Source organism: Leopardus geoffroyi, chromosome D4 (assembly GCF_018350155.1).
Source record: "Leopardus geoffroyi isolate Oge1 chromosome D4, O.geoffroyi_Oge1_pat1.0, whole genome shotgun sequence".
NCBI classification, from domain to species: domain Eukaryota; kingdom Metazoa; phylum Chordata; class Mammalia; order Carnivora; family Felidae; genus Leopardus; species Leopardus geoffroyi.
Window position 1 is genome coordinate 10894719 of NC_059342.1, and position 25751 is coordinate 10920469.

General features: G+C 46.2%; 1 protein-coding gene across 5 annotated transcripts in view; it reads right to left on the reverse strand.

Annotated features, from left to right (window-relative positions):
• The window catches only part of DOCK8 (dedicator of cytokinesis 8), a 229527-nt gene extending 205389 nt beyond the window's left edge, over window positions 1-24138 (reverse strand). For 3 of the 5 annotated variants that reach the window (XM_045469432.1, XM_045469431.1, XM_045469438.1), the window contains exon 1: window positions 22929-22947. Coding sequence is in view for 2 of the 5 variants with exons in the window: in XM_045469434.1 (XP_045325390.1) it covers window positions 23960-24012 (53 nt within the window). In the remaining 3 variants the exon portion in view is untranslated. Of the gene's footprint in view, window positions 1-22928; window positions 22948-23959 lie in introns of those variants that run through there. The other 2 variants (XM_045469434.1, XM_045469433.1) reach the window with 2 other exon arrangements.
• Window positions 24139-25751: the final 1613 nt, after the last annotated feature.

Consider the following 25751-nt stretch of genomic DNA (forward strand, 5'->3'; position numbering starts at 1 on the left):
TGGGGGCATCTAAAGGCAACATCACTTACATCTCAATTTTCTTCAGGTCCTGATAATTGAATCAGATAAAAGAAAGAGAGAGAGAGAGAGAGAGAGAGAGAGAGAGAGAAAGCAAGCACACCTGACATAGGTGAATGGTGTTTCTTTGAAAGGAAGAAATGTGAAATTGACCAAATAACTCTGGTAACGAGTCAGGCCACATGATGATAGAAAGTTCAATGTTGGAGACCAAAGAAGAGGGCCATGTGAATGTTTTGTTTAAAAGGTACAAGCTGGAGCACCTGGGTGGCTCAATCAGTTAAGCATCTGACTCTCGGTTCCCTTTCCAGACCTCATGGTTCTTGAGTTCGAGCCCCACATGGGGCTCTGTACTGACAGTGCGGAGCCTGCTTGGGATTCTCTCTCTCTCTCTTCTCTCTCTCTCCCCCTCCCCTACCACACTATCTCTGTCTCTATCAAAATAAACAAATAAGCTTAAAAGGTAAATGTCAAAGAGAGTATAGGGGAAAATAACCAAACAACTGAGGAGTCCCTTCTGGGGCTTTAGGGACACAAGCCCAAGGTAGAGCTTGAGTGTGGGTGTGCATAACACTTCCGTGTTAGTGTTCCACAGAAGAGTCACCTCAAATGAGGCACTTCACCCCACCAGATTACCAGAATCTGCACTGAACCAAATACAAGCTTCCTTTTCTGAAAGTATTCAAGTGTTTTTAATTTTTTAAATGTTTATTTATTTCGGACAAAGAGAGCATGCCTGCATGAGTGGGGGAGGGGCAGAGAGAGAGGGAGACAAAACCTGAAGCAGGCTCAGTGCTTTCAGCAAAAAGCCCGACGTGGGGCTTGAACCCATGAACCGTAAGATCATGACCTGAGCCGCGCTTGGATGCTCAACTCAGCAAGCCACCCAAGCACCCCTGAAGGGTGTTAAAGTTTTAACACAAAGTCTATACGGCTTTTTTTAAAACTTTTTTTATGTTTATTTTTTTGAGAGAGAGAAAGAGACAGAGTGTGAGCAGGGGAGGGGCAGAGAGAGAGGGAGACACAGAATCTGAAGCAGGCTCCAGGCTCTGAGCTGTCAGCACAGAGCCCGATGCGGGGCTCGAACCCACGAACTGTGGGATCACGACCTGAGCCACCCAGGCACCCCAAGTCTGTACAGCTTTTTTACTCAACTTCGCTTCTTTTTTAATCTGAGAAGATCAGAAAAGAACCTTTTAACACAATGTATATAGAGACAATGGAAGGGAATTGGAAATATTTTGGTTTATTTATAAATGACAATACTATCAAGAGAACGTAAGCTGGAAATATTTATTTCCCCAGAGACTGCTACACTTTTGAAACTGCCATAAAGCTAGTCTGACTACCTTCAAAATGGCAAATGGGCACCATAAAAGATTTTTTGTGGAAAGTGCCCTTTTGGTTAAAAGATTAGCAAGTTGAAGTAAATTGTACAGGCTCATTGACTTGCCATATTTGGCTAATTTACTAAGTGTGGGAGCAGTGAAAAGATATAAAATAACAGCTCATAATCCGTTTTTCCAGTGGACTTTCAAGAGATGTTAAAAAACAAACAGCAGGAAAAAAAAATGGTTAGAGAGCAAGGGAGCCAAAACATAAGAGACTCTTAAAAACTGAGAACAAACTGAGGGTTGATGGGAGGTGGAAGGGAGGGGAGGGTGGGTGATGGGCATTGAGGAGGGCACCTGTTGGGATGAGCACTGGGTGTTGTATGGAAACCAATTTGACCATTAATTTCACATTGAAAAAAACCCATTCAAATTAATAGTATGATAAGCAAGGAAACATGCTTCTTTCTGTACTTCGGGTGTGAATTTATGCAGAATTCTATTCTATTTTGGCTATGGTGAGAATATTTTTACTAAGTGTCAAAAGGAAAACATTCAAGTCACTTTAAATACTCAGTATTCACAGATGATCTTCAGTGTCAATTAAGAAATCCTGAATTCAATACTCAAAGATAAAACAAATGCTCACAAATCTCGTTTCTTCTCTGGCACCACCCTGTGTTTATCCAACTTCCTCAGACTGGTTGAAGGTTTTACTTTAAAACTGGTGAATTACCTGTGAATTACATGCCCTCCATCCCTGGATTCAACAGCAAGACCGTTTTGAAATGGGAGCATTTTACAGGAATATTTTAAAGGTTTCAAACATGTATTTGTCTACTTCCTTCTACCCCCAAGGAAATCAGCCCTATGTTGAACACCTAACGTCCATTTCTTGTGCCTCTCCCGCCTCTGTCAGATATAAAATAGATCGATTAGGATCGTTTGCGGGTTGCCCCTTTTAGTCCTTTGTTTGCCTAAATTGTCTGCACAGTCACCTCAAAGTCTCGTATTACTTGCTCCAGTGACTTTGAAGTTTTAGCATCTACATGTTGACATCATCCAACTGACCCAGCAGATCTTGGACGCATCCCTACTCTGCCGATGACGTGGAATTGTGTGAGAATAAGAGATACTTGGGAAAGTGTCTCATGCCTCACACAGAGTAGATGCTTCACAGTCTTAACCTCTCTCTTTATTCCCAGCAGTAGGACAAATGGTAGGGAGAAGGGCAGGAAGGAGTCAGACTCATGGGAGGCTCGCTGGAAAGCTAATATTAAAGACCAAGGTGACAAGATTTTGCAGTGGTGGGTACCACAGATCGTCTCTGAGGACGGATGATGCCGTAAGAAAGAGGGACTGCAAATCAAAGGGTCCCTTTCATGGACATACACTTCTAGAGGGTAGTATGGGAAACACACTGGGGGTTGGGGTCAGTGGATTTGGGCAATTAGATATATAGAATAACTCCACCCCCAGCAATACACACACACACTCTCCGTTTCATCTGGAGCCACTTGAGGCCTCTGCGGAAGGGGAGGGAAGGAGGAAGAACGCAGCACTGCATTTGGAAACACAGCAGTTGTCCAAACTGGGGCTCCCTGGGAGTCACGACATCAAACAAAACATGTCAGCCAGCAAATACTGACTTGTATGGGGGCCAATGAGATCTTTCTTCTTTGTATCCAAAATTCAAATTTCACTGAGAGCAGAGACCAGAACCCGAGGCTGATCATCAGGGCAGCGTCTCTGTCTCCACACTATGTCGTCTTCCCAGAGAAGGAACAGAGCAGTGACCCCACTGATGGGTTTGCAGTACGAGGTCCCCAGCACTCAGGAGGGAGAACGTGCATTGGTTTGAAGGGGCCAGGTGTGAGTAGAAATGTACTTGTTACACCAAATCAGAGAGGTCACCTCCCGACACTCAGCCCCTCCATCTGAAAATCAAGTTTCACGCATTATAGCCCTGAGTCGATGAAGTCCCTGAAGGCTGGGCCGTGTTTTCAGCAGAGCGTTTCTAGTTTGGCTAACGTGGAGGTGTGGGAAAAGTTAGAATTTCGAGGCTGAAGATGCATCTCCGTTCACAGCTAATTTCGGAGAAAAATCGAGTCAGTGTCGCCCCACACTAATAGAAAGATTGAAAAACCAAGCCCACGGACAGGGTTATTGGAGCCGTGACGAAGGGATACCACCCCAGGACTTTCAGATGCTGGAAGGCTACCTCCAGCTGTGTTTAGAGTGGAGACGGTCCATCCGTCCTGAAAGTTAATCCGCTCACCCATCCGAGGCAAAACGAAACATATTACGGCATATGGAAAAAACAATCTCAACACATTCCGTGGCAAAGCCGTGGTGAGAACTTCTTCGGGCCAGAAAGCTGGCTTGCTGGCAGGAGAGGCGGGGACTAGCAGCAAGCAGGTGAACAACAGCATTCACACCTGGGTTTCTAGCACCGGGTCACCATCCACCTCCTTGGACCGAGTGCAGAACCACCCCGCCTCCGTTTCCAAATCCACATCTTGGGATGAGAAGAACACCCTTCACCCTTTAGGCCGTTACGGCAGTTACAGAATAATCATAGTATAATGTGCAATTCTACGCATGTGAATTACATGCACATGCATACATGATACCACAATATGTAATTATATGCACACGCAGGGCAACAGCCAAGTGTCGATACGCGGGAGAATTAACGTGTTTCAATCATTATTAGTGATCACATTGCGTCCCTCTTTCCTGCTGGCAGGACAAGGAACATACCGCTGGCTTCTCAGTTTCTCCCAGTTCGTGTTAGCCTTCCCCAGTCAACGAAGAGGAATTATACAGTTGGTTTTTCTACTTCTCAGTAAAAGAGAAATTTGAAAAAAAGTTGTAGTCACGTTGCTATCATTTTTGATAGGCTTGGGGCCCAAATTTCTTCTCCAGGAGAGTCTGGGGCCCGGCACTCATCCTTGCAAGTGGGTGGAGTAGGGGAGGAATTTATAAAAGGACAAAGTGATGTGAGCCCTGAAAGGGATGTTAGAGATCATCTAATGACACAAAGGCTCACGCTGCCCTTCTCTACCGAGAAGCAGCTGGTATTTAATTTTGCTCAGAGAAAAGAAAACATCTTTTCTTTTTTAAGTTTATTTATTTATTTTGAGAGAGAACACCAGAAGGGGAGGGATGGAGAGAGAGAGAGAGAGAGAGAGAGAGAGAATCCCAAGCAGGCTCTGCACCGTCAGCCCAGAGCCCTACACGGGGCTTGAACTCACAAAGTGTGAGGTCATGACCTGAGCCAAAATTAAGAGTCAGACGCCTAACTGACTGAGCCACCCAGGCGGCCCTAAACACTTTTTAAAAATTTTTACCTACCGCTTCCTTAAATACGGAATAAAGAATGTTCTAGTTTTTCCATCTCAAGTGAGAATTCGTCTATTTATATCAAATCATGTTACCTTTCCCAAAAGACAGGAGGAAAGAGGCATAGTATTTATCAAACACCTATATGATAAGTAATTTCCACATAATCTTATTCGATCCTTATAACAATGCTATGAAATAGAATATTATCTTTTAATCAACGGACAAGGAAATTGAGGCCCAGAAAAGCTGGAAGCTGGCTAGGAGGTGGTAAAATGGGCATTGGAACCCCGTTTTGACTCAACTATTCACGTTCACTCCAAAAATGACTTGGCGTCTCCATAAGCCCTCACCCTGTGTTATTTTCTTCACAGCACTTAGCCTCACTTGACATTATATTATATATTGACTGGTACATTATTTATCCATTCCCAACATTAGAACCTAAGTTCTGTGGGGGCAGGGTCTTTCCATAGCTCCCCCCGCCCCAAAGTGGGAAACAGTATGAGGCATCCAGTGCTCAAGTAAATATCTGTCACGGGAATGAATGGATGAATGAATTAATGAATTAGTGACTTAACGAATTAAAAAGGGATATAACAGAGAATGTCAGATTTAAATGTAAGTAGCATGTAACTCTTGCAATAAAAAATAAATTATATGCAAACATTGTCTTTTAGGTGATCTTACACTTCTATATAAGTGTATTCTCTTCAAGAAAATAGGGACACCTGGTGGCCCAGTCCGTTGGGTGTCTGACTTTGGCTCAGGTCATGATCTCCCAGTTCATGGGTTCAGGCCCCACATCGGGCTCTGTGCTGACGGCTCAGAGCCTGGAGCCTGCTTCGGATTCTGTGTCTCCCTCTCTCTGCCCCTCCTCCGCTTGGTCTCTCTCGCTCACACACGCTGTCTCTCTCAAAAAAAAAAAGAAATTAAAACTTTTTTTTAATGTTTATTTATTTTTGACAGAGAGAGACAAAGCATGAGCGGGGGCGGGGGGGGGGGTGGGGTGGAGCAGAGACAAAGGGAGACACAGCACCTGAAGCAGGCTCCAGGCTCCGCACAGAGCCCGACACGGGGCTCGAACTCACAAACCGTGAGATCGTGACCTGAGCCGAAGTCGGATGCCCAAACGACTGAGCCACCCAGGTGCCCCCAAATTAAAACTTTCTTTAAGTGAGAAACTTCTGGTCAAAGAACTAGAAATAATTTTTATTTTTGAAATACTCGCTTCATGCACGCGTCTGCTTTTTCTAGAATTCACGCACCAGAGGCTTGCGTCAGAAGAAGCCATTTTTCGTGTAAGGAAAGTATAGGAAAGAGGTCTGTAGTTAACAACCTGTAACTGAACCCGCTGGCCTCCAGGGCGACCCACGTCTTCTCCTAAATGGTGCTACTTTACCATCGTTTCTTTCCCATCTCTCACAGAAACATTCCTGGCGACCACGTGACCAGCATGACCTAAGTGGCTCTACCAAGCTCCCTCGGCAGTCCTTCAGAACTGCCACGAGTTTTCGTACAAGTTCCTTTTTGGAAAAGGCGAAAGCACGTATCTGTCATCTCTTTCGGTATTCAGAAAATGTGAGGCCGTGGCGAAGGTCAAGGTCCAGACCTCCCTTGGGCCTTTATGTCTCTTTCCTTTTGAGTGAACTGTCCATCGTGTGCAATGCGTACGTGTGTGCAGGTGCGTTGTGGGGGGGGGGGGGGATAGGGGCAGGCTTCGTAAATGAGTTGAAATCTTATCTGAGGTTCTTGTGGTGGCTGTTTTGAACATTTCTGTCCCTCTCGTTGCCAGTGGTCTTTACTTGGTCCATACTTTGCGTTTTCCTTTCTGAGCACCTTCCTCGTGGGAGCTCCTGGGCCGGGTGTACTCTCTGTAACACACTGCCTAATCACAGGAACACGGCATGTATTCCCATTTTGCCGGTGGTTCCTTCATACGTGTGTCGTGCTCTTTGATTTACATAGCATCCTCACAGCTGTTATATCATCTGACCCAGTGACATTGGTATTGCTCCGTTTCACAGATGGAAACGATGTAGAGTCGGGAAAGTTAACGAACTTGCAGAAGATGCTCCCACTGAGAAGCCGTGGACGGGGACAGGAATCTGACTTACTTTGTCTCCCCAAATCTGACTTGAAGGTCCGCACTCTTTTCTCCTTGCAGTGAGGGCTTAAGAGGTTTTCATTATGGCAAATGATAACAGGAGTAAGAAGACTGGTCTCAGAGATTATTAAACGGATTCAAAGGCAGGGGCTGAGTGGCTCAGTCAGTTAAGCATCCAACTTTGGCTCAGGTCATGATCTCACGGTTCACGGGACTGAGCCCCGAAGCCGCTCTTGGCTGATAGCTCAGAGCCTGCTTTGGATTATCTCTCTGTCTCTCTCTCTCTCTCTCTCTCTCTCCACCCCTCCCCTGCTCATGCCCTCTCTCTCAAAAATAAATAAATAAACATTAAAAAAAATGATTCAAAGGCCAATAAAACAAGAGGACTCCTCAAACCCAAAGTAAACCAGTCACAAGAAGCAAAGTGGCTCAGCTTATCATCAAAATTCTGCCACGGAGGGGAGGTGGGACCATCACACTGTGACCCCGCGAGTGGGAGTGAATGTTTCAGAATGCTTCCTTCTCTCAGCTGACCTCTTGTTTCCTGTCAAATAAAACATTCGTTCCGATTTAATCACTCAAACGCTCTTTCAGAATATCTCTTCTGGGTTTTCCTCCAACACTGGCAAAATGCTTGCTCTCAGGGGAAAAGGAAATGGCTGAGCAACTTGGCTTCTTATCCACATGTGCGGCTTCTAGCAAGTGGCCGCTTCTGGTGTCTTGATTTCCGTGAGATTGTAATTTTTTTTTTTCTACTATCAGCCACCCTGCTTTGGAGGATAAGTGTGACTTGTATTCTTAGCGTCCCCACCTTGAATCTCAGGAGCTTCAGGCCATACGCTTTTGGACTTTGCTTCCCCAGTAATTCTCCACATCTATACGGACACGGCTTTTATCTATCCGCCAAGAGCACAGCAAACCAGGCCAACCTGTAGGTTCGCTGACGTTCTGTTACTGGCTCCTCCTTTGCGACTGGGACCCTGAGGCAGACATGGCTAGCTGACCCCCAAAGATTCATGCTCCCCACTCACAGGGACGAGTTGTTGCTGGGCAGTGGCTGCCAGACAAGAACCGCATTCCCCAGCCCCCCTTGCGGATCAGTGGACCTTGTAAGTAGTCCTCACCGTGTAACGTGAGAAGGGTTGTGTACCACTTTCGAGCTGAGCAACGTTAGCAGACATGGCTCTTTTGCCTTCCCTCGTCTTCCTGTCTTCAATGTTTTCTTTAACTCATGGAGTCTCAGGAGCCATCTCAAGGCCATGAGAATGAGAGCCACCCACGGAGGACGATCGAAAACAAAGCCACGAGGAAGCTAGCCTCCACCGGCATCCTGGGCTATCCTACCGCGTCTGGATTGCCGACCACTGGAACTCTTGCTATGTAAGAAAAATAAATAAACTCCTAATTTTTTTTAAGCCACGGTTTAGTGGGGTTGTCTGTTCCCGGCGGCAGCCAATGGCAATCCTACCTGATACAAGGGTAATCCTTCTGAGACAGCCCCAATCACCTATCTTCCTGACAGGCTGGCCTTTCTGCCTCCCTGCTCTGTTCTCTTCTCCTACTCTCTTGGATTCTTCCCAGCCCAGGACTTACCCTGGGCCACAGCGCTGCTGAATTTCTAAGATAACTTCTGAGGGTAAAGAGCTCGCTGACCCTTTTGCTCGTCACTTAACGTAGCCTCAAATCCTGCTCCTCTGAGCGACACCCAGGGGTTTTCGAGCACCTCGTCTCCATAACCTCAAGCGGCTGCCTCATCTCTGGACCAGACAACTTTGCAATCTTGGCTCCATCGATGTAATTATGGGATTGAAGAGAAACCCAAGAAGTTGTTAAGTTCATTCACCTGCCCCCAGGCAGGACGGTGATTAGCTTTTCCAGACATTTCACTGACTTCCACGGGCCAAAAGAGTCTTTCACAAAGCATGACTCACGGGCCACTTTGAAGGAGTCCATTTAATCTGTTCTCAGTTTCCCTGTCAGTAAAATGGGTATTGGGATCGGAGCAAGGAACGACAAGACCTTCTGCTTCAATACGTGACATTGAAAACAATATAGTTTCTTTCTTTCTTTCTCTTTCTTCTTTCTTTTTTTTTTCTTTCTTTCTTTCTTCTCTATATCCCTCCCCCTCTTTGTTTCTCTCTCTCTTTCTTTTTTCTTTCTTTTTTTTTTTTTTTTAATTTTTTTTTTTTTCAACGTTTATTTATTTTTGGGACAGAGAGAGACAGAGCATGAACGGGGGAGGGGCAGAGAGAGAGGGAGACACAGAATCGGAAACAGGCTCCAGGCTCTGAGCCATCAGCCCAGAGCCCGACGCGGGGCTCGAACTCACAGACCGCGAGATCGTGACCTGGCTGAAGTCGGACGCTTAACCGACTGCGCCACCCAGGCGCCCCTCTTTTTCTTTTTTCTTTCTTTCTTTCTTCTTTCTTTTTTTCTTTCTTCTTTCTTTCCTTTTTCTTTCTTTTTTTCTTTCTTTTTTTCTTTTTTCTTTCTTTCTTTCTTTCTTTCTTTCCTTTCTTTCTTTCTTCTCTATATCCCTCCTCCTCTGTTTCTCTCTTTCTTTTTCTTTCTTTCTTTTTTCTTTCTTTCTTTCTTTCCTTCTTTCTTTTTTCTTTCTTCTTTCTTTCTTTCTTCCTTTCTTTCTTTCTTTCTTTCTTTCTTTCTTTCTTTCTTTCTTTCTTTCTTCTTTCTTTCCTTTCCTTCCTTCCTTCCTTCCTTCCTTCCTTCCTTCCTTCCTTCTTTCTTTCTTTCAGATTAAAGGGGCCAAATATTTTGCAGCTTTGCCCGCTGAGAGATTGAATCTATTTCCCGACCCGATAAAGCTGAGTTTTTGCCCGGTGACTTGTTTTAACCAATTAATATGGTAGAAGGAAAGTTATAGACGTTCTAAAGCTCAGGGATCCTAGTAGCTTCCAACCTCTTCCTCTTAGAAAGTTCTCTCGACCACATAAGGAAGATCAAGCTAGACCTCCTGAAAGATGAGGGACCCTGTGAGAAGGAATAGCACCACCGTGGCCCTGAACTCGTGAGACTATTCTAGACCTTCCAGCCCCAACTGCCCGCTCACAGAATCATGAGGAATAACAATCCGCTGTTGCTTTTAAGTCCATAAACTTTGGGGTACTGGATGAGTTTCCTACAGCCTGCCGTAACAAATTACCACAGACCCAATGGTATTTATTCCATCGCTGTTCTGGAGGCCAGGAGTCCGAAATCAAGGGGTCAACAGGACCATGCTCCCTCTGACGGCTCTGGGGAAGAATCCTTCCTTGCCTCTCTACCTTCCACCGGTTGTTGGCAGACCTTAGTGCTTCCTACCTTGTGGTGGCCTAAATCCAATCTCTGCCTCTGTCGCCATGTGGTGTCTTCTCCGTGTCTGTCTCTGGTTCTGTGTCTCTTGTTATAAGGATGCCAGGGATAAGATTTAGGGCACAGTATGACCCAGTATGACCTTGGGGCGCCTGAGTGGCTCAGTCGGTTAAGCGTCCGACTTTGGCTCAGGTCATGATCTTGCGTTTGTGGGTTCGAGCCCCACATCGGACTCTGTGCTAACAGCTCAGAGCCTGGAGCCTGCTTCGGATGCTGTGTCTCCTTCTCTCACTTCCCTTCCCCTGTGTGCACTCTGTCTCTCAGAAAATAAGATAAAACATTCCAAAAAAAACCCCCAGTAAGACCTCATCTTAACTTACACCTGCAAAGACCCTCTTTCCAAAATAAGACGACATTCACAGGTACCGGGGCTTAGGAATCTTTGGGGAAGAGACACAATTCTATCCACAACAGCTGGTCTGTCAAATGGCAAACTAGGACTGGTACTGATACCCTTTCCTACCATTTTTTGTACTTCAGACACATGAAGATAAACCTAAAGATAATAAAATGGAAAGGGCGATCAGTTCTGAAAGATAATACAGGACAGTGTCCAGAGAAGAGTTTCAGAATCTCCCAGGAAGAAAAATACGTAAATAGAGTATTTTATTTATTGTTAGGGGTCTTAATGCTGGCGTAAAGCAGAATTGCTGATATATGAGACAGTACCGGGTCTTTGGAGCATCTTGATCCACATTTAAGACTTACTTTCTGGGAACAAAACACACATGCACTTTCCCTCTAAGGTCAGAGCACGCTGTGTCCAGCATTGCGGGTTAAAGTCTGTGTAAAAGCCAAAGCTTCATTAGAACCTTCTGGTTACCGTTGTCCCACTTCTCTTCTGTCTCACAGAAGCTTTATAAAGGAGTGGTCTCTACCAGCTTCCTCCATTTCCTCTGCACTGACTCCCCCCATAACCCCATGAAATCTGACTTCCTTCCCCACAGCTCCACTAAAACCGCTGGGTCAGACGTTTACGCTGACCACCAGCAAGGCATATCCAAGGGCTCTTTCTTTGTCCTCATAGTTTGGCATCCGACTTTTTTAACTGCCTTGTTAGCTGGGTTTTCTCGCTCCCTTTTCACCCCCTCTGCCATATCTGGGCCAAATTCTTCTTCGTTTCCTTTTGTAGATATCCCGCTGTACCGAGTGGCAGTGGGTCGAGCCTAGACCCATTAGTTTTCTCTTCCCACTACACCTTCCCACCTTTATTGATGACTTCCTAATTCACATGTTCCATCCCGACCTATCATTCAAGCCCCAAGCCTATAGCTCAAGCTGCCCAATAGAAATGCTGTATATTTTATGTTATCTGTATTAGTCAGAGTAGGCTTGGTTATGCTGTGGTAACGAAGAATCCAAAAAATCTTAGTGGCTTTATAAAGACCAAGACCTCCAGACAGCAAGCATGACCTTGCCCTCATGGGGCAGGACGCAGGCTGACAGATCAGTCTGGAACATTTCTGGTTGTACAAAAGAGGGAAAAAGGCCAGGCTGGCTCTTAAAGCTTCACCTCGAAGTCACCAAATCACCTCCCATAAGGTGAAAAGTACAATCCCGTCACAGGGAAGGAGAGCTGAATATAGGTCAATGTGCAGTCATTCCACTACATTCTCTTAAACATAAACTCTACAAGACAAGTACCAAATCATCTTCCCAAAACTTACTCAGATTCCAAGCTTTCATAATTTCTCACCGGGATGGTATCTCTTTTATAAATATTATAAAGAGATTACAATTACAAAAATTTGTAAAATATACATATATCCACACACTTCACATGCCATCAACAAAAATCATCAATAATACAACTACCCAGGCATAACCCTGATAACATGTTGGCATATGTCCTTCTGGTCGCCTCCTTATCATACGTATTGATCTATTATCTCCGTAGGGAGATATATACATACTGGTTTTTCAGTAAGAACGATTTCATCCCATACATTCAGCTTGGTGGCTGTCAAAAGCTCAGCAAGATAATTGCAATATTTTCTTTTCTTCCATTTTGAAAAATATCATGGTAATGACTTGGCCAATTTAAATATCCAGCACTGACCTCTCTCCTGAATCTCTGATTCCTAAATAAAGCTACATAGTAGGAAATTCTATTTGGATTTCTAATATGCCCATTAGACTTAATATGCCCCCAATTAAATTCTTGACTCACCCTAAAAGTCTGCTCCTCACCCAATCTTTTCAATCTCTGTGAAAATCATCAATATCCACCCATGACTTCAACCCCAGAGACATGGTGATTTCTCCTTTTCTCCCACTGCCCCACCCCCTACATCTAACCCACCCACTCAGTCCCCAGGCTGTGCCTCAGACCCGACTGACCCTCTCCACTGTAGTCCCAGCTCTCTTGTCGTGTAGCCACCGTCCGTCCCCTGGACCCTGACTACCTCCCGGGCGCTCTCCTTGCTTCCACCCAAGTCATGCCTCTGTTCCAGAAACCTTCCCATCACACTTAGAGTAACGTTTAAATTTTCCCCATTGCTTGCAAGGATTTGGTTGCTGCCGACTTTTCTTTTCTCCGCTCTACCACTCCCCCTTCATCCACTCTACTCCAGACACACCGGCTGTTTCTTTTCTTCCGACACACCAGACTTACTTACCCCTGCTCCACCAGCCACAGCACTTGCTAATTCCTCTGCCTGGTCCCCGCTCCCAGCGATCTACCGGCTCAGGGATGCCTTCCTGCCCACTCTTTTGAAGTATCTGCACTCTCCATGTGGCCCTTTGACATTCTCCGCAGAGCACCTTTTTATCTGATATCTCCTTGTCTGTTTCCTGCTTTACATCTTCATTATCTTTCTGCTGGAGAATGACTTCTTTTAGAACAAGAACCTTATCTGTCTTGCTCGTGGCTCTATGTCGACCTTAGAACAGTGCTGGGCACATAGGAGGCTACGATCAATGTCCATCGCATGAGCAAATGAATAAATATTTAGGCGCTTCTCAAGTCTAGTTGATTCCCTTGAAGTATCTGTGCACACAGTCCCCTTCCACGCCCTTCTCGAGACCTCAGCCTAATCCCAGACCTCATCACCTCCCAGGGGGTGACTGTGGTCCCCTACTTGTCCGTCTCACAGAACTCCCCCTGCCGACCCCACACCATCCATTCTGCACACTGCTAGTTATTCTCATCATGCCAGTGACCAATAAACATCTGTCGCTCACCCCCCTGTCCCTGGGGCCTGGCTGAGCCCACCCCCCAGGGCTGCTGGAACCCCCTCCCCTACCTGCCCAGAGTTCTGTCAACATTCCTGCCCTCACCCTCACCCTCACCCAGCCACACAAACTCCATCTCCTGTGTTCTCTTATGTCAACCTGCTCACTCCACTGAATTCTGGGGCATTTACTGGTTGTTGTATCTTCCCCTCTCCTGATGTCTTAGAGAAAGTCATAGGCAATCAAAAAAATTCTCGTGAGTTGAATGAAGTTATTGGATAGGGAACAATTACAACAGGTAAACTGGCCACCCCTTCTAGAGGGATATTATGAGGGGCACTGGTGGGGGGGCTCAGTCGGTTAAGCATGTGACTCTTGATCTCAGCTCAGGTCATGATCTCACGGTTTGTGAGTTCAAGCCCTGCATCGGGCTCTGCGTTGACAGCGTGGAGCCTACTTGGGATTCTCTGTCTCCTCCTCTCTCTGTCCCTCCCCTGCTCGCTCTAGCTCTCTCTCGAAATAAATAAAACTTTTTAAAAAACTAAAGGGATATTGTGAGCACAGTGATTGGAATCAAAGAGCACGATACCAGTAGGTGAAGCAAACCAGTCAGAATGTCAACAGGGAGGTGACAATCTTGTTCCCGCAGAGAACAGATGGCCACCACTGCCTTGAAACAACATTTATGTTAAACAGCAGGATAAGGTACGTTTTTAGTGGACTTTGAGCCTGAGTTGTTCTGCTAGCATAAGGGAACTGGACAGTCATTCTACTGTCAATCACTGAGAGGTGACTCAACCCCGAGGCAGCTTGAGTTTGATGCCCTAATGACCGGGGCCCCCAAGGCAGTTATCCTTCCGCTGAGAGTTCAACTTCTCCTGACTGTACAGTACGTGGCCTGGAAGTGCATCCAGAGAATTCGAACACTCCCACCACAGAAGGGGTCTGCTGTGTGCAGAGGGACGCCCCGTGTCACAGCGAGGCAAAGCAGAGAGTTGGGGGATGGCACCTCTATCTGTGGCCATGCTCCCCACTTTTCCTCTTATGAGGTGTGGTGCCCCAGGGGACTAGGCCTCCCTGTTCAGATAGGGGAGAACCCAGCCCGACTGGTCAGTCATAGCAAAGCCCAAAGAGCCACGTGCTTTTTTTAGCAAACACCACCCACCCTCTTTTGCTAGCCTACACGCGTTCTCTAATCAGATGTCCAGGCAAGGAGGCCCAAATTATATTCTGTGCTTTTAAAACCATACTATTTAAAAATAAACGTGTTCTCAACATAACTCCTTATCTCAGGTCAACTACAGAGCATGGATACACTTATCTGATGGAAACAAACAAACAAAACGTACGTATTGATGTATTTATTTATTTGGGGGGGGGGGAGGGGCAGAGAGAGGATCCCAAGCAGGTTCTTCGCTGTCCACACGGAGCCTGACATGGGGCTCGATCCCATGAGCCCTGAGGTCACGACCTGAGCCAGAATCAAGAGTCAGAGACAACTAACTGAGCCACTCAGGGGTCACACCAAAAACAAACAAACAAAAAAAAAAAAAAACAAAAACACTTTTTTTTTTCTTTAATTTCTTAGCTTTTCCAGGAAACGACTGAGGTGACAACGTAAGGAGTGACTGACAAAAGAAACATTACCAGAAGGTACACGTCAAGATACCTGCTGTTTTGCACAATTTTACACAAGTGCCGTGTAATTGATTCTGATAGAACTGTCTTCCTGAATCAGTAGTTCCTCTTTGCAACAGCTCTCGGAGCTACTTGAGGACGCAAATAAACTCCCGGCTTCCAATATTTGACGGTCACATCTTTCCATTAATTCGGACTGGTACTACCTAATGTAACAGGCTTGATTACATGCTAATAACTTTGGCTCATTCCGGAAACCATACAGAATATTGTTTATGGATATGTGTACACACACACACACACACACACACACACACACAAAGTACAACTTGCAGGGGCGCGTGGGTGACTCAGGCGGTTAAGCATTCAGCTCTTGATTTCGGCTCAGGTCGTGATCTCACGGTTCGTGGGATCGAGCCCCATGTTGGGCTCTGTGCTGATGGGCTAAACCTGCTTGGGATTCTCTCTCTCTGTCTCCCCCCCCCTCAAAATAAATAAACAAACATCACAAAATGAATAAAAACACATCTTGGTGATAGTGCTGGACTCTGACAGAGGAAGAAAGACAACAGGATGGGAGAGAAGAATAAGGGAGACTTCAAATTTATCTTTAATGTTCCTGTTTTTCACTCAAAAAATATCTAAGACAAAAGTGACCACGTGTTAACATGTATTAATTCTGGCCAACAGGCCCTCAGGAACCTGCCACATTATCATCTCCCTGTATTTTCTATGTTTTTGAAACTTTCCAAGTAAGAGAAAAAGCAGATTGTCCCTTAAGGGAAAAAGATTTCACACCACTGGGCCAATTGTTTTCTTAACGTGTATTTATTTTTGAGAGACAGAGACAGAGCATGAGCAGGGGAGGGGCAGAGAGAGAGGGAGACAGAATCGGAAACAGGTTCTAGGCTCCAGGCTCCGAGTTGTCAGCACAGACCCCGACACGGAGCTCGAACTCACAAACGGCGAGATCATGACTTGAGCTGAAGTCGGACGCTTCACTGACTGAGCCACCCAGGTGCCCCTGAGCTTTTTTTTTTTTTTTTTTTTTTAATAAGTACACTCCATTCTCTTAGAGCAGTTCTAAAAGGATCTCCTAAAATGCTCTGGATACGGCAACTATCCTTAGAATAAGCAGCGTGACGCCAAAGATGACCACTCTGAAGGCACAAGGCCCCAAAAGGCAGGGCTAGGAAGCAAAGCAGAGGGCTCCGACCTTTTCCAGTGCACAATGTTGGGTTAACGTCCTTGCTCCTGAAAATCCAGGGCATGGCTTGCTGTCTTTGCATTTCCAGGGTCTAGTGCAGTGCTCGGAACAGAGTTACCCTCCGTAGCTGGAGTGAATTAACGAATATACTCTTAAAACTTAGGAGCCTAGAATTTGCAAACCCACTGCATTAACCACACACCAGAAAGTTAAGAAATAGGAGAAAGAAGGTGATTACTTTGAAGTTCTACATTCCTTAATCTAGTCTTTAGCCTGAATATCATTAAGTAACCTGTCTGCTATTTTTATCTTTGGCCTTTCACATGGGAAGAACAATAAATTATACCCTTTGAATGATAAGAGCTCTCGTGAAGCCTCTTGAGGTTGTGTAAACAGGTTGTGTAAACCCAAAGCCAATCCTAGAGCAAGAGGAACTCAAAAAAGTATGAGAGAAGTCCAGTCTCTCTATAATCGGATCAAAGAGGAAAACACCGAGAATTACGTCATCTGGAATCTTGTTTCATGATGGACAGAGATTCTGATTCCTAAAAGAACTAAAGTTTCAGCTAAGGATGGATAGATTCGATTAGATCGTCAAAGTAAAAACCGAGTGCAAGCGTGGCAGCTACTGTCTAAAAGATAAGAAAGAACTAAGTTGTTAGAACATTCTGCCTTTATCAGTAACCCACCTATTCAATGAACAAAGACAGAAAGTATAGAAGACAGAAGTTACCACCACCTTTAGCTGTATATTAGGCAAAGGAAAGAGGAGAAACGTATGACTGTTTTAATCCCTAAAGCATGACTTCAGAGGTCATGCAGGGATCTGGAAGAGAAGCTAAACAGGAAGAGGGAAGAGACATTTAAGAGAAGGGGTCAAGCTTGGGAATAAAGATTTTTCAAAAATGATAGAAACCAGCAGGGGTGTGGATGCGAAGAAACGATCACTCTTAGGGCGACTGGTGGGAGCATAAATAGGTATAACTTTTCTGGGAGACAATCTGGCCATGAGCATCAAAAGCTTGAAAAATGTTTCTTTCCTTGGACCAAGCAATTCCACTCCTAGAAGTTTTTAAGGTAGTTTTGCACTAACACGTAGAGATGTACATATAAGACATTCCATCAACCTCTGTATGTTTCCGTGAACAACTGGAAACGATCTTGAGGCACAATAATAGAATATGAATTCAATAAATCACTGTGGATGAAATCGAGGCGATTTTAAACAGTGTTGTGTAAATTATAATGTAGATCGACACTGACTGACATGGAGAGGGTTTTCATAATATTTTAAAATTTTAAAAACCAACCCCGGAGAAGCACGTGTGATAAGATCTTACTTTTGTAAAAATGAAAGGATATGCATGCCAATGTTAATAACTGTAATTTACGGGCGGTAGGCATTTTTGCTTATTTATTTCCTATTTCTCACGTTGAACACGGATGAAAAGGACAAAGGTCAGGAGAGACTCTGCTCTGCAACCCTCAATTCTGCTTTTCTAAGCCTGCATTTGATGTGAATGAGGTGGGACACGGGATAACAGTCCTATACCCTATGCCAACTTTACCAAATAGTTTGACCTCACCAAAGCCCTGCATACAGATGCCTTCATATATATTTTTTTAGAGATATAAGTCTGGTTTTTTTAAATTTTTTTAAATGTTTATTCATTTTTTGAGAGAGAGAGAGAGAGAAGGAGAGGGAGAGAGACAGCGCATGAGTGGGGAAGGAGCAGAGAGAGAGGGAGACACAGAATCCGATGCAGTTTCCAGGCTCTGAGCTGTCAGCACAGAGCCCGACGTGGGGCTCGAACCCACGAACTGCGAGATGATGACCTGAGCTGAAGTCAGACGCTTGACAGACTGAGCCACCCAGGCACCCTGATATGAGCCTGTTTTTATTCTGTGTGTGTCCCCAAGTTGTCCATAAGCCAACAGTGCCACTACAGTGCAAGCTCAAGTAGCAGAGGGAAGACGCTTACTACAACCGTATAAACTCTCGCATTTTCCTCCACCCTAGAGAAACTTCGCGACTGATAAATTAGACTAGACACTTGTGGGTACAGGGATAGTACGTTTTCTTGGCCGTTTATTATTGAGCAAACCATGAATAACCACTTGATCATCTGCCATTGAAAAATGCTAAGCACTCCTGTTTCTTAGCCTTCTTCAGCAAGCAGTCTGACTGTCACACCCCTGCCCTGGCAAGGTCCTCGTTAAAGAGGATGAAAAGATGGGGCGCCTTGAGGGCTCAGTAGGTTAAGCATCCAACTCTTGGTTTCAGCTCAGGTCACGATCTCCCAGTTTGCCGAGTTCGAGCTCTGTCCTGGCAGCGCGGAGCCTGCTTGGGATTCTCTCTCTGTCCCTCTCTCTCTGCCCTGCTCCCACTCACCCTGTGCCTCTCTCAAAATAAATAAATAATGTTTTTTTTTAAGTATAGAAGGATGGGGTGTTTGTAACATCACCCCATTCCATCATTAGTGTGTCCGGCTGGGGAGGTGAGATGGGAAACCTGATCCCTTGAGCACTCCCCTTCTCCCAGGGAACCACACGATGTAATTATATTCTCTTTCCACAGGGAACCACAGGATGCAACTATACATCTATTTTCCACGTAGAAGTAAATACTAGCTCCACACATCCATGGGAACTGTCAGAGCTCAAAGAACTCCAAATGAAGAAAAGTTCACCCTGGCAGAAGGTTCTTTCAATTGCACCTGATGCCTGAGGTCAAAGTGGAACTTTCCCAAGAATCTGGGAAAAAAAAAAAAAAAATGATTCTGAACGTGAAAGACCAAAATCCTGAGTTGGATTGCCTGAAGCTTCGTCGATAGGTCACTGGTCTAGAACATGTCCGAAAAATGAAGCGATTCTGGAAAGCACGAACATGCCCCCTCTGTCGTCACTGCTAAAGAAGGGCACTGTTTCACTCCAGATGCATGTTTATTCATATATTTCTACACGCGCGTCATCTCCATAGACAAAAGGGCAAATACGTCTCAGGAAGATCTCCACACCTTCACCTTGTTCTGGCTCAAAAGTATTGGGATTCTTGAATGCCACCTATTTTCTCAGCTCCTTGTTTTTATCTTCCACAAAATCACATTCTCACGATGGTTGTTTTGCTTAACATTTTGTTCCTTTTCTACAACAGTGCGATGAAGATATATGAAGTACTTAGCACGATGCTTGCCACATAGGAAGCAGTCAATAAATGTTACTTTAGAGGATTCTAGAACAAGGCTAGCTGCATTTGAATTCCAGCCCTGCCCTTCATTAGCGATTTGAAACTTTGGACAATTTTTATGACCTCTCTGTGCTCAGTCTCCATGTTACACATGGAGATAATAACTGTTTCACTTTTCAGGGGTGAATGAGTTACACATGCAAAGATTTAGACCCATAGCTGCCATACAACAGCCATTTTCTATTATTTATTCCTTTCAAACCTGAATGTCAAGATCATTTATGTTTTTTTCTGCCTTGTGCCTTTTCGCTCTCTTATATATGCAAAGTCCTTATTTTGCTTTTACATGTGACCAAACTCTCTATCTGTTGTTTGAAAGAAACCAAGATTTTACTTAATGAAATTTCAAACTATTACTACTAATTTTTCTAATCTAGAAAAGCACTAAATGCCAGCAAGAAAAGAAAGGTAATTGATAATACAAGGATTGTATTATGACATTTAAAGAAGCAGTGTCCGAAATCCCGAACATGATCGTGAATTTCTTAACTACCGTAGTCTTCCTCTGCACACAGGAAGTCAGTGACGGTTACACTGAAATGAAGCCGAGTACAGGACACTTGCATGAAATTAAATTTTACTTTCTCCAGCTCAGAAAAATTCAGTGGCCAGGGCGCCTGGGTGACTCAGTCGGTTGAGCGTCTGACTCCGGCTTGGGTCATGATCTCGCGACTTGTGGGTTTCGGCCCCTCGTCGGGCTCTGTGCTGACAGCTCAGAGCCTGGATGGAGCCTGCTTCAGATTCTGTGTCTCCCTCTCTCTCTGCCCCTCCCCCACTCACACCCTGTCTCTCTCAAAAATAAAGAAACATTAAAAAAAAAGAAAAATTCAGTGGGGGGTCTTTCCCTCCACATCTCCCTGAGAGGTGCGCTCTAGAGAAACGTTTAACCGTAACAAGTCATACGATGACATCACACAATTATACTTTGAGCTCAGAACAAAACAAAGAGCCCTATAGGATAGGACTCCTCCAGCATGTGGCTTTCCAACATATGGGAATTTAGGCTTCATCAGAGTACGGAAGAGGTGGGGCAATCGTGAGGGGTGGGCAGTGGTGGGCATTCCAAGGTTCCTGTTTCGCTTTAGCCCTGCCCCTAAACTGGGCGACGGTGCTTGCGAGAAGCCACAGAATTTGGGAAGGGTGGAGAACATTCTTCTCCTACTGTCGGTTGGCCTGCTTACTCCTTCTCGAGGTCAGTGTGTAGAACTGAGCTCCTTACAAATTTTAATATATCAGATTTGAATATTTCCAATTACCCCACAAACATTTTCAAGGGATAGTTTGTATCTTTATGAGTAGAAAGGGGAAAAAACAGGAACCCATGCTTCATATACTGATGGCCATATTTCAACAGCATCTTACTTTTGTAAGTTGATCTATTTTATTTTTTAATCTTTTTATCTTTTTTTGAGAGAGAGACAGAGGGGGGGAGGGGCAGAAATAAAGAGAGAAAGAGAGGGAGAGGGAGAGGGAGAGGGAGAGAGAGAGAGAGAGAGAGAGAGAGAGAGAGAGAGAGAATCAAAAGCAAGCTCCACGCTGTCAGAACAGAGCTTGATTCAGGGTTCAATCCCATGGGCCGTGAGATCGTGACCTGAGGTGAAATCAAGAGCTGGACACAAAACTGACTGGGCCACCCAGGCACCTCCAAGTTGATCTATTTTAAAAAATAGTGGGTAGGCACACAAGGGAAAACATTTTCTTTTCCAACTTCAAAATTACAAAATGTCACCTGAGTGGTTTAAACACTAATCAGAATACAGAAAAGGTCGCCAATGCTACTACTGAAATGCCATTTTTTTTAGAAAGCAGGTAATTCCTTGCTTGCTTTTAAAGGAAATTATTAAGACTCAGGCATCAAAATGGTACATGCCCAATTAAGAATACAGTCTTGGGACGCCTGGGTGGCTCAGTCGGTTAGGCGTCTAACTTTGGCTCAGGTCATGATCTCACAGTTTGTGGGTTCGAGCCCCGCGTAGGGCTCTGTGCTGACAGCTTGGAGCCTGGAGCCTGCTTCGGATTCCGTGTCTCCCTCTCTCTCTGCTCCTCCCCCACTCATGCTGTCTCTGTCTCTCAGAAATAAAATACAACATTAAAAAAAAATTAAAAAAAAAAAAGAGTACAATCTTTAGAGTAGTTTATAATCCCAGCTCTGTTCTTGGCCTTGAAATTGTATGGCCTTGTGCAAACTACATCTCCAGGCTTCATTTTCCTTCCATATGAGATTTCATGTGAGTCTCCTAAGATTTCTGTGAGGATTTAATGATATAATCCCTCAAGCATATCACAATTTCTGCGACACAGTAAGCGATCAACTAAAGGTGAGTTTTAATATGTTTTAATATGATATTAATACCACATATGTCCTTATTAATGAACTCCTTTAAGCAGTAACTATAACTCTTCTGCCCAATACACAAATGCCTCAGAAGAGAAAACAACCCTCCTGAATAGGAATATCCAATCCTTATTCTTACCCAAGGATTAGGGAACCTTTTCTACTTTAACTTGAGTGAGGCACTTCTTGTTCAGAGTGCATCGCACATTCTGTTCCACTGAGCATGTCTGGTGATCTCAGCACGGGGACAGAAGACATACGGGCAAGGCCATCCGCCCCAAGCGGCTTTAGCCGGCCACTGGCATGGTCACACCCAGCCCAAAGTGGTCCCTGTGCTGGAAGTTCTCCAACTCCAGATCTCTTTCCTGCCCCCTCTTCCTTAGTCTCTCAAAGGTGACAACGGAGACAATGGTGACAAAGATGGGAGCTGATGGCAATGACATGAGGACAGCCACTGCGTAACATACGCCCTCAGCCAGGCCCTACGAGCACTCTGCCCCCATTATTTCACTCAGTCTTCCCAATGGTCGTAAAAAGTAGGTATCGTGATTATCCCCCTTGACACAGAAAGAAACCAAAGCTTAGGGAGGTTAAACGACATGCCCACTGTCACAGGGTTTATAGCAGCGAGCCGATCTGCAAGCACGTGTGATTCCAGCGGGGCCACACCAACCCCGCTGCTGCTTTCAAGAGCGCTTTTAGGATGAGCACAGGTCCTGCCGCTGCCCCCCCCCCCCGGAATTAACTCCTCCACACCCCACAGTTTCGAACATCTTTCTGTCCCAGTCACAATTTTCCTGACCTAATATTCACAGGGAGGGAGGGACCGTCGTGGCTAAGCGGTACCTTCATTGCTAACTTCAGCTGGATTCCCAAATTCTCCAAATGAATCAACTGCTCTTTCTGGCTTGCAACAGTCATGAAACCTAATCCAAAAGAAAAAAAAAAAAAAAATCCCACGGGGAGATCCCTGATCTACTTCATGCCTTTCAACTAGTACCTTTTGGCCTCCAACATTAATCTACAGTACATATTCACAATTAAATTTGTGTTAAAGGTGAAGAAATACTAAGGTAAGAGAAAGGACTTGCCCTCAGCCCTCCAGCAGGTAGAAACAAAATCGCAAGGAAGCCCGGTGACCCTCTAGAAGTCCTTACCGCCAGATTATTCCGTACTTTTCATTCCTTGCTGTTCCACCTCTTGACACACTATGGGCACAAAAAAATGTCCTGTGGAACCACCCTTTCACCGGCTGGGCCGAGAGAAGAATAACAAGTCCCAGCGGCAGGGAGGGCAGGGGAATAATGAGCTGACCCTTCAGGACCAGTTTCGCGTTATCTTTGAACCAGACGGTCTAGATTTCTCAGGGCAAGACGAACATGGCCCCAACTACTTGTCAGCAGTTTTCCGGGGAGGAAAAAGGGCAGTTAGAGCACCTCCGGTGAGAACTTTGAGCAGTAAATGTGCTCGCATGTAGTTTGTGCCATTTTGGCCAGGAATTGTACGGTGAGTTGGATTCCTTGTCCTTAGTTCTTTGCCCGAGCGCTATAAATGTAAAAATATCAGCCACAGGCCATTCCTCTCTGTTTATTTAAACGGAGAATTAAAAAAATCACTTTTTCCACTTCAAGGCTCCTTCGGACCAGGGAATAAAAATAGCGATGTCCACAGGAGCCAAACTTCTTAGGGAAAAGTAAAAGCACAGGGCAAAGCGCCCTGCTCAGAACAACCAAAGCCCCAAAGCAGCTGCCCCCAGAGGCAAAACTCTCCTTTCAACCGCCTCTCCTCTTGCCCCGTCTCACCGCAGGCTCAAAGGAAGGCGCAGTTGACGAGGAAGTGGGCGTCGAGCCCCCCGAAGGGCTAACCCCGCGTCCTTCACCGCCCCCCCCCTCCCGCGCCCCCGCGCCCCCGCGCGCGGCCACCTGTCAGAGGCCCGGAGGGCAGCGCGGGCGAGGCGGGGTTGGGGAGGTGGCCAGAGAGCTCGCTCGGGGAAGGGACGCTGGTGGCCCAGGATTGTCGGGAAGGAGCGGGCTGTCGCGCGCTCGGCTGCCCCACCGCGGCGGCCTCGGGGGGCGCTCGGCTGGGGGGGGGGGGTCTGTCTCAGGTGCACCCCGCCGTGCCGCCCGCGGCTCTCGGCCGGCTGGGGCGGTGCGGCCGCGAGTCCACCGCGCCGCGGGGCGCGCCTTACCTGTTGATCTTGAGCGCGAACGCGCGCCGCTCTGCGCCCGGCAGCGTGGCCATGGCTGGCGCGCGCCTCGTCGGCCTCTGGGGGCGCGGGGCGCTGACGGCGGGGGCCCGACGCGCCGCGGAGCCGCTGCAGCGCTCGCCGAGCGGGACGCGAGCCTCATCTGTCCGTCCGGGCTGCAGACTTCCGCATTTCCACCTTCGGCGCTGCAGTCACCGCGGGGGAGGGCCCAGCCTCGAGCGGCGGCGGCGAGCCCAGCCACCCGGCGCCCGGCCCGGCGCGCAGGGAGCGGCGGGCGAGAGGGTGTGGACACGCCGCGGAACTGCCCTCCGGATGCTCCGACCGACTGCGCGCTCCGGCGGGCGGGGGCCCTGACCTCGGGCAGGAGGGCACGCGGGCTGGGGGCCGGGCGACCGCTGAGCGAGGCGGGAAAGTCCGTCCGCCCTGAGCCGCGAAGCTGCCAGCGCCCGAGGGCAGGAGGGGGACCGCGCTGTCCGCCCGCCCCACGGGACCCACGCGAGGCCGGGAAACCAGCCCTGGGATTCTCCGCGCCGGGCCGTGTCAGGGGTCCACGCCAAGCCTGGGGGAAGGCAGGCTGGCAGACACACAACCCAGGATACAGATCAACTTTTGCAAAAGATGTGTTCCGCATCCTTCCTGGGGCACCTGCTGTAAATAGAATGAATGCCTCCAAGGAGTAAACATTGTAAGTTACCCCCCAACATCCCCTTCAAGTTTTTTTTTTTACAACATTAGGATAAAAGGTTTTTGTTTTTGTTTTTCTGGGAAAACGCCACAGGCCTCTTTGCTGTGAGTCAAGGATACGCGGCAACACACGGCAGGCCTGTTTATTTCAGTTTCACACTGAGAGGTTTGCTGAGAGGCTCAGCCCCAACTCAAGAAATATCAGAAAAGTCCCAATGCTCGCCACAGTGGGAAAGTACGCGTTTATTTCAAGTTACTGATTTGCTCTCGGTTTTGCTCTAATAGAGCGCTCTCTGAATAATGCCTCCGTTTGGCAATTTGTCCTTTAAAAAATACCAAAGCAAGGTGTTTTTTTGGTTCAAAGCTAGGCTACTGTCCGGTGTGGCTGTTGACCTTTGGAACTGATGGTTAGTCTGAATGGAGATGTCTTGACTGTGTAAAATGCACAGCGGATTTTGAAGATCATGTAGAAAAAATAATGCAAAATATCTTGTTAATGATTTTGTATGTTAGTTACATGTTAAAATGATAGTTTGGATATATTAGGTAAAGAAAATATTAAAATTAATTTCCCATTTGTTCTTTATTTTTTTTAATGTTTATTTATTTTTGAGAGAGAGAGAGCATTAGCAGGGGAGGGCAGAGAGAAAGGGAAACACAAAATTCCAAGCACGCTTCAGGCTCTTAGCTGTCGGCACAGGGCCCATCACTGGACTCCAACTCAGGAGCAGTGAGATCATGACCTGAGCCAAAGTCGGACGCTAACTGACTGAACCACTCAGGTGCCCCTTTTTTTCCTTTTTTAAAATGTGGCTTGCATTAAAGGAAATTTTAATTCTATACGCAGCTCACATATGAGGGTCACAATATTCTATTCCTGTGGGACGCTGCTGGTTTGTAGTTTGCAACCTAATAGTAAACACCGGAGGACTGAATTCAGTCTCTTCCTGATGGCCTTCCTTTCTCTGGTTTTGGCTGACTCTGTCACTTTAATAATTCTTCAGAGCTGGTTAGGTGACTTTTCCCTGCAAATATCAATGCCTTTAAGCACCTAAGACAAAGTTCTTACGTCCAGCATTATATAGACTAT